Source organism: Colossoma macropomum, unplaced genomic scaffold (assembly GCF_904425465.1).
Source record: "Colossoma macropomum unplaced genomic scaffold, Colossoma_macropomum, whole genome shotgun sequence".
Taxonomy (NCBI): Eukaryota; Metazoa; Chordata; class Actinopteri; order Characiformes; family Serrasalmidae; genus Colossoma; species Colossoma macropomum.
In genome coordinates, this window is record NW_023494784.1 from 25,208,445 (window position 1) to 25,223,037 (window position 14,593).

At 39.6% G+C, this 14,593-nt stretch overlaps 1 protein-coding gene across 2 annotated transcripts in view; it reads right to left on the reverse strand.

Moving 5' to 3' along the window:
• enox1 (ecto-NOX disulfide-thiol exchanger 1) overlaps positions 1 to 14,593 on the reverse strand; it is a 71,918-nt gene that overhangs the window by 4,080 nt on the left and 53,245 nt on the right. The window contains exons 8-13 of one of the 2 annotated variants that reach the window (XM_036565432.1): positions 13,412 to 13,518; positions 11,734 to 11,851; positions 9,767 to 9,951; positions 7,787 to 7,894; positions 4,809 to 4,874; positions 1,308 to 1,407 (exon numbers count right to left, since the gene is read on the reverse strand). In XM_036565432.1, coding sequence (XP_036421325.1) covers positions 1,308 to 1,407; positions 4,809 to 4,874; positions 7,787 to 7,894; positions 9,767 to 9,951; positions 11,734 to 11,851; positions 13,412 to 13,518 — 684 coding nt within the window. The remainder of the gene's footprint in view (positions 1 to 1,307; positions 1,408 to 4,808; positions 4,875 to 7,786; positions 7,895 to 9,766; positions 9,952 to 11,733; positions 11,852 to 13,411; positions 13,519 to 14,593) is intronic. The other variant, XM_036565425.1, reaches the window with a different exon arrangement.

A 14,593-nucleotide genomic window follows, 5' to 3' on the forward strand; every position in this document is an offset into this window, starting at 1 on the left:
TGGCCTTTGAGTGACTGAGCTACACACCAGGTAGAAAAAAATCTATGAATGAAAGATAAGGTAACAATAGCATATCCAGATCATCAGTCCATTCTGTTTGGGAGTTTGTATGGAGCCATACCATCAATCAGGCTAATTGTCTGCATATTCTATTGTTTGGAATTCTCTAGAGTTGGTACAGATGTACTGCTTCTTTATTTGATTCACTTTTTTAAGCAGGACAAGCCTAAAAAACACAATAAAACAGCACTGTCTTTATACTCTCACAGTGTATTTGTAGCATGTAAACAAAAAACAAACTCTGCTAATATAGTGGAACAGTCTTATAATACAGCGCAATGTGACGTTGTTCTCAAGCCATATTTTCCAGTACATTTTGTCCCTGCACTCTTACGATGTAAAATATAGCCATAAAATTTACCAATACAGTAAGACAAAGTTGCTCAACAGTAAAGATTTGTCTGTAAATGTGTCCTATATTTATCAGAAATATTTTACAAAAGTAGAGTTTCATTCTCTTGTTCAGAGCTGATGGAAACACAGCCTTGTTCATATAATATTTTGCAACATTTCTGTTATTCATTTGAATTTAATTTGACACATGGAAACCTGGCTGCGGTCAACTGCTATGTTCATAATTTTACTGCCTTAGAAAGAGAGGTCTGATTTTTTTTTTTGGATGTTTTAGATGTAAAAACAGTAGTCACTGAATATGACATTGTCAATTCAAATATGAATCATTTTCATATGTGGTTCTAAATTCTCATGCATATCTGATGTGTTGACCTCCCTGCCTGAACAGTCAGAGCAGAATTAATAAAAAAAATTTGTCAATCCAGCTCAATATTTCAGTTCTGTGCTGGCAGGAATTAATTGTAGGCAAAGATGGAGGACAGCTGTGACTGTGTGTGCTGCCTCCATTCTGTCGGAGCACTTCTGGATGAGCATGCTGGACGGATCGCTGTTCTTTTGCACTTGGTCAGTTTAGTAGCATGACCACTTCAGAGTAGTTGGCTATCAGACCACATCAGAAAAATCAGATTTGAACAGTAAATCTTAGCACTTTAATCTAGTACTTAACACTTCAAAAAGGTTAGTGATAGTGTAAGGCCTAAGGCATAGCACTCATAGTAAATTACATACTGTTCTCTGCCTACTATATGCTTTTAACTTTGACTCTAAGAGGAGACAGACCAAGACTCTGTCTTCCGGGCTGATCCGATATTCTACCCAATCCACCCACTGCTGCTGATGTTTTAAACATCAAGACTGTACAGCTTTATAGAGCAGAGATAGCATGTAATTACCCAGCAACAGAGCTTCTTTCTCTGATCTCAGAGGACCTCGCATGACCGCCTCATTGTTCTTCTCCCGATGGTGATAAAGCGCTGCAGTGCCATTCAAACCCTGTTCACACATACATACACACACATGTGCAGACACACAAGGATCAGGCACAGAATAAGAATTAGAATGCAGTGAACCTCCAGATAGAATTCAAAACAGAATGCAGTGAACATCCAGATGAGGCTTACAGACTAAGCAACAGCCACATTCATGCTGACCAATCTGTACTAAAAATGCAAAGCGTTCTGCTCTGCTTTCAGAGAAATCAATGTTTATTGACATTTACCAGCCTTTCCTTTGCAGAGGCTGCTCAAGATGTCAGGCCATAAGTCACACAAAAGATGAATCAAAGCATGGATCATAGCAATTGGCACAGCATACACACTGAGCTATCTATTCAGATGCCCTTTAAGACCACCTCATAAATAGAGGCAGTGGTGCATAAGGCATGTATATCTAGTCAAATTTTCATTGTAAAATTTTTCCACTTTTATGTGCAGCTGCAGCCGCATTGAAAACTCAGCTTAGGCTTATTCTTTATCAATTATTTTTGACATTGAGTATTAGCTCTTAACAAACTGCATTAACCCCACTCAACTAAGCTGGCCAGAATCAAAAGCCAAAACCATGTTGGCTTTTGTTGAGAACATGTCTTGGTGAGTGCACACAGTGCATGTATAACATGTAATAAACTAGACCAGACAAATACATTTGACCAAAAAGATATTCAAGAGAAAATATGACATACAGTACTGTACACTCAGAGACCACCCTTCAATTTCTGGTTATTCATTTTTCAGCACCATGAAAAAAGCAGAAAACATATTTAACAGAAAATTACATAGAATCCTCAACAAATAAATATAATATCAATTCTTCATTATTTAGTGTTCAGGTGTTCTGCTTTGGAGACTTGCTTTTGTTTTTTTCCACACCACACCAAAGTTCAGTCTTTTTTTTTTTTGCTTCTCGTGCTTTAAGTAATCCCAAACACATTAAATGATGTTGAGGTCTGGGCAGCCTTTTTTTTTTGATTTGCAAATTGCAAATCTTCTTCAGCTCCTCCCCCACCAGTGAAGTTATGTTCCACATGCCAAGAGCCAGTTTCTGCCAAATGGTCCCTCCACATTGCCTTTTTCGGACTAAGCCCGGCTCAGCCACCAGGTGTTCGCCAAGGAACACTACCCAGGTCTCCAGGGGTAGGTCACGGTAACCCTCACCCAGGCAGGGTACATACATATTGTGTCCATTGTTCATAGGGGATTTGTGAGGAGTCCTATTTTCTTTATTCTTAATATTTTTTGGTTCTGGAAAATTTTCACTTATTTTCTACTTTGACTTTCTCTTATTTTCTTATTTATGACTTTCTCTTATTTCTCTCCTTATGCAAGTGAATTATCTTATACCTAATCTCCTCAGAAATACACTATATTGCCAAAAACATGTGAACACCTGATCTTCACACCTTTATGACCTTATTGGACATCCCATTCCAAAAACATATACTTTACAGGATGGTAGATCTCCAGGACCAGGGTTGGTGACTTCTGGTCTACATGTTTAGACCAGACGTGTGTGGACCTAAGAGCATGAAACCGTCGAACAGGGAACATGAGTTCATAGGCAGTAAGTAAGGCAAGGCATGGTCTTAGTGAGTCAGCCTCAGCAAAGCATAATGGAGGTAAAAAAAAAATGTTTTTTTCTGTGCTGGGTTCTCCCCTCCAGACACAGCAGTTCAGATCCATCATGTTATGAAAGTTTTAAGACAGACTTTTCTATTTAGAACAGTGTGTAGGGTTGTGTGTGTGGAGCTCTGCTGCTGCCATATGTAGCTGCTCTCCCAGAGAGAGGGTGAGGACACTGAGTGACCCCAGGCTGCACATTGGCCTCCTGCTGTCACCCATGAAGAGAGACAGAGAGAGGCATTGGTGCCAAACTGGAAAATCTCCCAACAGAAACGTGCTCTAAAGACGGTTTATATCAGTAAAAGTGAATTATAATCTTATACCTAATCTCCTCAGAAATACACTATATTGCCAAAAACATGTGAACACCTGATCTTCACACATTTATGACCTTATTGGACGTCCCATTCCAAAAACATGTACATTCATGTGGAATTGGCCCTCTCTTTGTATCAGCCTCCACTCTTCTGGGAAGGCTTTCTACAAGATTTTGGAGTGTATCTGAGGGAATTTGTGGTCATTCCATCAAAAGAACATTTGTGATGTCAGGCACTGATGTTGGACGAGAAGGCCTAACTGACAATCGATGCTACAATTCATCCAAAAGGTGTTCAGTGTAGTTAAAGTCAGGGGTCTGTGCAGACAACTGAAGTACCTCCACACCAAGCTTGTCAAACAATAACTATGGACCTCACTTTGTGCACAGGGGCACAGTCATGCTGGAACTGTTACCACAAAGTTGGAAGCATATAATTGTCTAAAATGTCTTTGTATGCTCTAGCATTAACATTAAGGGGCCTTGCCCACAGCTTGAGAAATAGTCCCAGCACATTATCCCTCCTCCACCAAACTTTGTTGTTGGCACTATGCATTCAGGTCTTTAGTGTTCTCCTGGCATCCGCCAGCCAAGATTCATCCATTAGACTGCCAGACAGTGAAGCGTCACTTCATAGTACGTTTCTACTGAGTCCAGAGTCCAGCGGGGACGTGCTTTACACCACTCCAGCCGATGCTCGGCATTGCGCAGTGATCTTAGGCTTATGTGCAGCTGCTCAACCATGGAACCCTTTTTCATGAAGCTCCCAACACTCACTTCTTCTGCTCATGTTACTTCCAGGGGCAGTTTCGAACTCTATAATAAGTGATGCAGCAGAAAACAGGCAATTTTTACACGCTACACGCTTCAGCACGTGGCATCCCCACTTAGTGTCTACAGCTTCAAGACTAGTAGCAACAACAGCTCAGATGCTTCCATTTCACAGTAATAACATTTACAGTTGACCAGAGCAGTAGGGAAGAAAAAGCTTAAAAAGCTGACCTGTGGCAAAGGTGGCATCCTGTGACAGTGCCACCTTTAAAGTCACTGAGCTCTTCAGCATGACTCATTCTGCTGCCAGTGTTTGTATATGGGGATTACATGGCTATGTACTTGTGTTTATACATCTGTTAGTGATACATGTGGCTGAAACACCTGAACTCAATAATTAGGAGGTGTGTCCACATACTTTTGGCCATATGGTGTCTCCTGAATACTGAATTTGTACTTAATGGTCGTTTTAACTAGAAATAAAATATATGAAGGGTGGTCTGTGACTTTTGCACAGTACTGTCTAGAAAAATAAAATAAAAGAGCATTTCAGTAACTCAGTTTTAAGCAACTCAAGGCACATAAGCAAATCTGGTCTACATTCTCACATTTATCACTCCACAGCAGGTCTGCATTACATAAAAACAGCAAACCCAGCATGTGGTGGTGTAGTGACAGCTGAGTAATACCTTTACCTTTTCAGGGGCTTCAGCGGTGTGGTTTGTCCCCTCCACTGAGTCTGAACTGTTCAGAAGCTGTCAGGAGAAATAGACAAAAATTCACTCAATTGGTGTGCTGTAGAAGGAAGAAAATGCCAAGGAGGAAATGGTACGGGAACTTTGTGAACACTGTGACTTAACATCTTTGAAACTTTGACACTGAGTTTGTGTAGCACTTGCATAGTCATGTATATGCTTAATATTTAATGGATTTTCAGGGAACTGGAGTCTAAAAACCTTTACCCTGTTGTAGCTACACACATAATTCTTTCCATAAAATAGTACTGACAGACTCAGAGCATCTTCTCAAGGTCATAACAGTTTCTGATGTTTAGAATGTATAAAAACAGGTCCATGTTAGAGCTGAAGCAGTATATATCACCTGGCTGTTATCTCTTTGGTTAGGAGCACGATACACCACAGACTCTGCAGGAACTCCGCTACATATTGATGTTCCTATTATCTCAGTCAAATAACATTCATGCCAACCAATGTCTGCAGTCAGAGTAAACAAGCATGGCTTTTATTGTATGCTCCTGAGTAAACCACCGTGCTCACACAAATGTTGAGGTATCATGTTGAGCAGCGCAGCAGTACGGAAGCCATAACAGTGGCTTCATTTGTAGTAGCTCTGTGTGGGCTACATGAATGCACGCAACGTATAGTAAGGTATGATTTCTATATGGTCTACAACAGTGGTCGGTCACCAACTCTGGTTCGGGAGATCTACTTTCCTGCAGAGTTTCTAGTTCCAACCTTCATCTAACATGCTCATCAAGGACTTCTCAAGCAGCTAATCTGCTGGAGCAGGTGTGACAGATTTTGGTTCAAACTAGACTTTACAGGATGGTAAATCTCCAGGACCAGGGTTGGTGACGTCTGGTCTACATGTTTAGACCAGACGTGTGTGGACCTAAGAGCATGAAACCGTCGAACAGGGAACATGAGTTCATAGGCAGTAAGTAAGGCAAGGCATGGTCTTAGTGAGTCAGCCTCAGCAAAGCATAATGGAGGTAAAAAAAAAAATGTTTTTTTCTGTGCTGGGTTCTCCCCTCCAGACACAGCAGTTCAGATCCATCATGTTATGAAAGTTTTAAGACAGACTTTTCTATTTAGAACAGTGTGTAGGGTTGTGTGTGTGGAGCTCTGCTGCTGCCATATGTAGCTGCTCTCCCAGAGAGAGGGTGAGGACACTGAGTGACCCCAGGCTGCACACTGGCCTCCTACTGTCACCCATGAAGAGAGGCAGAGAGAGGCATTGGTGCCAAACTGGAAAATCTCTCACCAGAAACGTGCTCTAAAGACGGTTTATATCAGTAAAAGATAATGAAAAAGACAACTGTAAGTAGGTTAAATGGTTGCATTTCGTAAACAAGCCTCCTAGAGGACTGGGATGTAACAGATTACAAGTACTGGGAATGCATATTCAGAATACAGAAATGAAGTGTCTGTACTCAGTTCTAGTTAGATTTTGAAAAAGTGCTATTCAGAAAACAGTTACGTTTTAAACTTCTAAGAGAAAACGTTAGAATACTTACTCACTAACTAATAAAACATACCATCTTTAAATGAAACACCATCAGTTCTTGATTATTAACTATTTTAAAAGCAAACATGCTCAACAGACTCTAAAGAGGAACTCAACAAACGTCTTTTTAACAAGCACTGAAGTTCCTGTTAAAGCCTGAGTAGACTGGTAAATCAAAGTAATGAGCCCATTATTAATCCTAGTGTTACTAAGCTCTTTTGAGGGATGACTGATTTCCGTAGAGTCATAAGCTTAGCATCAGTGTTGTACTGCATGCATTTTGTGGCATGATGTTACATACATGTTATTAACTGAAAATCACATAGCCAACATTATAGTCAAAGTCACAAGATTTTGTTATTGGGACATGGTGAATTGTCTAAAGAAAATATTTAGCTATTTATTACATTTTTCTTTTATTTGTCAAAAAGTGCCCCACTTTTGCTTTATGAGACAGATGTCTGTCCTTGTGAGAGCAGCAATGGACTGAATACTGAGAATTTCAGAACTTTTTCATGAAAAGTATTAACGCTATCAAACCGAGAGTCACACTGGCAAACCACTCTGAGAATTTGCCAATGGCCTCCTTCGCTTGTTTAAATCTGCCAGAGGACTTATGGTGTGAGTATGCACACAATGGCTACAGTGAAGCATATCAGCGTGTAGAATCTGAGCTTTCTGTGTGCTACATGTTTTCTGCCACTTTACTGTTGGAGGTGCTGATTTTTTCTGTGCACACCAGCTCAGTCAGATCACAGTTCAAATTGCTAAGTGCTTTTTACTGTCTTGTTTAATCAGAGAAATTATTAAATGCTACTGGTCTGTGACATATTCCTATTCATGTGCTTTCTTTGTCAAAAATATAGTTTCTGAGACAAACTAAATATAAATCCTGTTCTTTATACATCAAATAAAAGCAACAACAATGGAGAGGAGCAGATTAAACTGCAGAAATAGCCATGTTTTTGCACCTGCCTTAAAGAGTTAACAAAAGAATTACACAAAGAAAACTGCCAACCAGTAACAGTGAGGAACAATGTGAATTAAGTAAGAATGACAGCATGCCTAAATCATCACACACTTGCCTCAAATCATGTTCAAACTATTAATAAACCTCAAATAGACTTGTTTATGCAGTTTCTGACACTATGACATACTGTTATCTATAAAACAAAAGGATATCACATAGCTAAAAATACAGCAGCAGCCATCCTGAAGCCTCAGTTTCTCTGTGCCTTTGTGCATTTTGTCTGTACTTGTGCAATGGGGTAAAAGCTTCCATTACTGGTTAGCTACATTTGCTCCAGTGCAAAACTAATGAAGCAAACACCAAACATGTTTCGGTTGATTGCAATTGAAAATTGCATAAATTTTAATTTTATCTAAACAATTCCTTCAACTTTTTATATGCTAGTCTTACCTTCTCTCTGAGGCTGAAGACCTCTCCCTCCAGGTAGCGCTGCTCATCTCGGGCCTGCTCCAGCTCCAGCTCTTTACTCTTCAGTTCCTCCTGGAGCCGCAAGAGTTGCTGTGGAGACAGGCAGCATCATGAAGAACAAAAGGCAGCAGGCAATGACATAGTACTGCCTCTAAATGTAGAGAATGAACGTAAAAAAATAAATCCCAATTAACAGCAGGGATCTAACTCAATCGCACATTGAAAACTGAAGGACACTTGAGCTCGATTGCTACCTGAAAAAGTGACTGTATGTGCATGTGCGCTCATTGATGTGAAAGAGGTAAAGGCAGGAAATATCTTAACAGATAATAAACAAGCTGCCAGTGAAAACAAGCCCATGCTATATGTTGATAAACAAATATTCTCAGCAAATCCAGATTAACACAACCATTAGATCAGAGTTTTATTACACCGTAGCTTAGTTTCTACAAATGGCACACCAATCAAAACACTGCTAATGTAGTCAGTTCTGAAGACACAGACGCAGTGTAGCCTTGTTCAAATTGCATTTTCCACCGAAAATGAGGGTACTATTAGACCTCAGTCCAGAAAATCAGACAATTTTCAGCTGAATATAGGTATGCAGGTTTCATGACATTCACTCAGATTCAAGTATTATAAAATCAAGTAGAGTAAAATGTAACCCTATCATACTTAACACCTTGCCAGAAATTCATTCAGAGATTTTGGTGATATTTCCAATTAACTCATTAAAATCTGCAGTCAGAGCTGCAGAGCTGCAGCATGTGGAATCGGAGCTTTTTGTTCGCTACCATGTTTTCTACCACTATATAAAAGAAGCATGATGCTGCCTTTACTGTTGGAAGCACTGTAATTGTCAAGTGTATGCACATATTTAGAACATAATTCAGATCATTAAGGGCTTGTTATTGCTTTGTTTCATCCGAGCAAAAATGGTAACTGTATAGGAGAAGGCGAACATGCTCTTAATTTTAATGTGAATTAATGTAATAACTGTAAGGTTTTATTCAGAGCAATTTTGGACCATTTCTGTTAGTCAGTTCGTCATAAAATGTCCACACGATATAAAGGGCAGCTCCAAATGATGTAGGAAAATTACTCAGAGATACATGGTTTTGATATGACAGTGACGATATCAAAATAAATGCAATAAGTGCATCATTACAAAATCACATTATTAAAGGAGGCTAGATTAAATGGCAGAAGCAGAAGATTTTTGCCTCAGCATTGAAAGGTTTAACCAAAAAAAGGGATGTGGACTGTAAGGTAATCAACATCATTTAAATGGGGAAAAAGCCTACCTATAACTATTTAATGCCTGTATAGCTTGTAGGGAAAATGACTTTAACATATGTTTCTGGCGACTTTTGGAATCTTAAATTGTCAGCCAGAAGGAAGCAGTTTAAACTTTGAGCGAAGAGGGTGAGAAGGAGTGTTAATTATATTCTGTTCCTTCCTGAGCACATTGATATTAAAAAGTGGTTTTCCGAACACTTTCCCAGCCATAGTGAATCTTTTGAAAAGCTTAGTTCTTGATCGGGTGCATGATGTGTGGCAAGCAAAAGGAGATACAAGATGAAACTAACAGAAGAAATACAGTGAGGGAGAGAGAGAGTGAGATGCTCCTCATGCTTTTATAGAGAGGTAGTGGAGGTTGCCTTATACAGACATTAATTCAGGTAGAGTAGATACAGAAAGCTTCCAACACTTCCACTAGCAGGTAAGCTCAGTGTAAAGAGGGTAACCATGTTGTCGTATATCAGAGTGAAATGGGTCTGGTATCGAAGGACTGAGTGAGTGTGTGTTAACAGGAGTAAAGTGTAAGTACGGGTAGCGTCTTCTCTGATGTAAATCACTGGCGCTATCAGAACTGTTTTAAAGGTATGAGTATAAGATGCATGTAAGTGTGAACACGCCTCCGGGTGTGTTAATGTGCTTGTGGGTGTGAGTGTGTGTTACCTGCTGCATGCTGTGCATGGTCTGCTGGAGGAAATGGAGCTGTTGTTCATGGGTGTGGTCTTCCTCAGAGCGGTGGGCTTTGCCCTGCTCTTTCTTCAGCAGCTCCACCTCATTCCTGTAGGCGTCCAGCTGCCAGCGCAGACTGTCATTTTCCTCTCGCAGGGCGCATGACTGCGCAGCCAAAGCTGCACACAGAGAGAGAGAGAAAGGAACTTGCTGTCAGCCATGCCAAAGATAGCACAGACATGCACATTTTATCATATTCCTGCTGCAACAAAATCTCCGAAATGGTGGCTTTGTTGAGCAAGCAAAAAAGCACAATGAGTGAAGGATAGTATTCATAAAGCTACACAAAACCTACATAACAAATTACGTACATCTATATATACATTTATAAAGGCATATTACAACAAGTGTCAGTTATCATAACCATTGCTCAGATGAAATAACATCAGAATGGACAAAAGCTGCCTTTATGACACTGACGTTTGTTGGAATAAGAAGAAAGTCTATGATAACGTCAGTTGTCATGAGGGCTTTATGAAGGTGTCATATAGTCTTATGAATGCTGCCCTTCAGTAAAGTGTTACTAAACGTTATTAACTTTAATGTATATTAATCTAATTTGATGAGATTTTTTGCATGTAACCTTTGGCCATTTCTGTTGGTCCAGCAACTTTGTCACAGACACATCATTACTGTCCAAAGAAAAACGTGATTTTTTTCTACATAATTTGAACACATCTTCTGTCTTCTCCTGTAAAGTTACTATTTTGGAGATACAAGTTTTTCTTTGGACATCAATGATACATGGGATGTACAAAATAATGCAAACATCACATAGATTACTCATAGTCAATGGCTATTTTATCAGGTATATCTGCCACATAAGTGTACTTTATAGATTGACAATTTTGTAGCCCATCTGTCGATGCACAATTTGTCACTACACCCCTACCTGTCCATCAATGAAAAAATACCACCATAGGACCACCACTGACCAGATATTATTGGAGTAGTGGACCATTCTTTGCATAGCGGTGATGCCAAAATGGTAGTGACATGTTGGTCTGTGTTGTGCTAGTACAAGTGTATCAAACACAGCAGTGCTGCTGAACATTGCTAAACACGACTAAACACAGTGTACACTTATTGTCCCTCTTTGCAGGTGCACAAAAAGGGCCAAAAGGCATTACAGTACGTTATAACTGGCTTGCAAGAAATGTATAGAAATAGGTGGATGGGGATAAGTCAGCCTCTGTTACAATATGCTGTAAGTGATCAGAATAATATATAGCATAAATGTAGCAGTATAACATTTTTGAACAGCTTTGTCCTTGTAGTATCGCTCTGCAAGGTTAATGAAACATCTAAATCAATTATTTTTCCATGTGTTGCCCTTATCATGCATTCTTTGGTTTCTGACCTGAATATTAATAAATCAGCTTCATGACAGTTTTCTGTTAAAAAAAAAACATAAAAATGAACTGAATTTGGCTATTAAATAGCCCAGTTTTTTCATGGCATGCAAAATTCTACTTAAGGATTCTGTGCTGCCATGTTATGACAGATCATGAAATATCACTAAGCTCTGAATCCCTAGACAGTTTCTACATCTGGGCTCTGCAGGAGGAATCATTCTTAATCAAATTTGAAATGGAAAACATAAAACTAGATGGTTCAATGACTCATTCTGACACCCCAGCTCAAATAAATAAATAAATATTTTCCTCGAGATTATCTGCAGGATATGACTGTTGAGTTTCAAGTAAACGCTATGCTCAGGATGGGATTCATTATTTTATAGGCTTCTAGAAAGACTGTTTGACACTGAATCACATCACCATTTTATGGCATTGAAGGTCAGAAAAAAGAATCAACATTTAATAGCTGGTAGCAACATAATTCCAATGGTAATTTTTTAAGGACAATGGCTAGTATACAAGTCCTGATTGTTGCGATCATACCTGAGTCGTCCATTCGGATCTTCTTACAGGGGTTTTCTTCCAATTCCTCATCTGACATCTCCATTTCTTCTTCCCTCCTGATTCCCATTATCTCCTCACTGTGGGCATTCCTCAGCTCCTAGCACACCATAATCATAAACACACACACAGAGACACATACACACATGCACACACCCCATTAGTGGCAGCTGTCCTAGACATCGTGCCATAACACGACTTTAATATTTAATGATTTGTTAGTTACTCCCAGAAAGAGCAATACAGCCTCAGAGACAAATGTCTATACCACAAACAACATCATATTCTAAAGAAATGTGTAACTATCTTGAGATTTACTTAGCTCCTACAGCATAAAGGAGACTGTAAAATATAAGCAATGCAAAGTATCTTTAGTCATTGGACTTAACAGCGACAAAATAACAGACAGTGGCAAGCACACAGCCTTGGTGACTGATTTGGTGAGTCTGAAACACAGCCTAAGGAAAAAGCCAAGAATGTGCCATCTCGCAGCTGTGCGTGATAACAAAAGTTTGGATGCTCCATTTGTCTGGTACTGAAAAGAGAGCGTAAAAATCACATTACACAAACTTCCAGGCGCGCCGATCCTCTGATAGTCATTATAGGGATCAGTGGCGAGGATGTTTAATGCCACTGCTGTGAAATCCTGCAGCCTAGACACAATAAATATCCTTAGTGATGCTCTGTTCTAGTTCCACATTGCCTTATCTTTGATCTGACTTTTCTAAAAGCTCTGATGCAGATAAGTAGATCATATCTGATACTACATTTCTTTCTGTCACAACAGAAAGAACTGCTGGTAACTGAAGAAAAATGATGTTATAGTATGACATACAGTTCAGCTAAAGTCCCTCAAACATCACCCCGATTTCACAGTGGTGGCATCATGACTGATTTTGGCCTGTCACTGCACCAAAGTCACCTTCAGAAAAGCAGCCTCTTACCTCTGGGTGTACTGTGAACTTAAATGGGAAGTTTCCTTTCAATGACTGGTCTTATAGAACTGCATGAATACAAATAGTGTATTTCGTTCAAAGGGGTCTCATTTTTTTTTGGTCCTCACAGAAAAAAACATCCCACTCACTCACTGCATTTATATATATTTGGGCATCGAGTTATGGAAAAGGACCATAACAAGATGATTCACAAATAAAGTACCTCTACAGTCTATAGCCAGTTTGGAGGAAGGTAAGGTTGTAGACGCTCAGAGAAAAATCATAGGCACCATGTAGATGTTTTGTGAAAATGCTGAATCTAGAAAGTGCCAAACTTCATTAGGATGGCTTTTCATAGCCAGATCAAAGAGCTATATCACTTTTTTAAGCCCTAGAGATGTAAAGAGATGTAATACAAATTTGATGAGTTATGAATAACTAATCCAAGTTTATCATTGATGACTATCATTTTAGCCCTGGAAGCATCTGTTGCCTTGGCAACTTAAGAGGTACTTGACTTTCTAGCAGATATTGACTGTGTTGCAGAGCGAGAGACCAGAATCAGAAATCCAGGATGGTTTATTTGTGAGACCACAATAGTTATGGACAGGCTACATTGGTAATGAGCATAATGAACAGCCACAAGAGCCACATTCACATTAGCAGCTGGAGCACCAATGTAGCCTGTGGAGTCAGCATGACAAGAAGGGAGGAGATGTACCAACCTCGCACTGCTTTCGCCAAATGTCTATGTTCTTGCGCTGTGCTTTTGAGAAATGGTCCCATGCCTTTTGTCTGGTGGCAGCGCTGAATACGGCCGTAATCTGCTCAACTTTGGTGGATAAGGAAGTCAGACAAGACAAGCCATTTATGTAAAGCTCTGCACCACTGCCAGCTAGAGCCACACACCAGAAACCTCCAACTGCTGTTCTAGCACCAGCGAGGTTCCTGATAGTGCCTGCTCTATTGTACTTACATCTTATTACCTGCTGAATCAAATCCTTTAGGACTGAGGAAGGCAACAGACTACAATGGGTGGAATATTCTGCTTGCAGTCAAATGCTTTGTAATAGTAGTATTAAGGAGAGTTGACAGGGAGCTTCAGTTGAAATGAATGTTCCATATTTTTGCATTACAATGACAAAGTATGAATTTTTTATTTGGTTTCAGGGTACCGAATGCTCACTGAATTTCTACCTCTTGTAAAATGTTGCCTTCTGTTTTGCTTCGATTTGACTATAAATTTCTACTGGTGTGATGTTCAGAAGACAAAACATAAGCTTAGAGACATCAAAGCTGTAATAATTAATAAACGTTCTTTACCATAACCAGTATTACTTTAATTCCTATCTCTTACTATTTCATTGACTTTAAAGAAAGATAAAAGAAAACAGTTATGTCTTTTGCTGTAGCCAAGCTGCCATGCACAGTTATGGATGTATTTCACCATCACACCTACTCAGATCGTCTTGCATTCCATCCATACATTCTGTATGAAAGTCTCAATAATGAGTTCCTCAGTGGATGTTATTGATTTGTGATCTTCTCTGTGGCTGTTATTGGTTCAAGTAGTACCTCCAGCTGCTCTGCATGTCTCAAAAGATGAGGGAATCTGATTTTGGCCTACCTGTACATTAAGTTGAACAGCTCCATCCCTGCTATGAGGACAGACTGCTTCCATTGAGACTGTACTTACCCTGGGCCATTCTCTGGGCTATGGCTAGAGTCGCAATGACTTAGGGGACTAGGTCTGAATCTCATCTTTTGCTTTTTCATTCGTTTATTGTTTACCTCTGAACGTCTGAAATTCTTCGAAAGAACAAATGAGGTGGTTGTGTCACGCATAAAAAAAGTGAACACTACTTTGTGTGTCATTACACTACAGCATAACTGCTAGATGCAGGCAT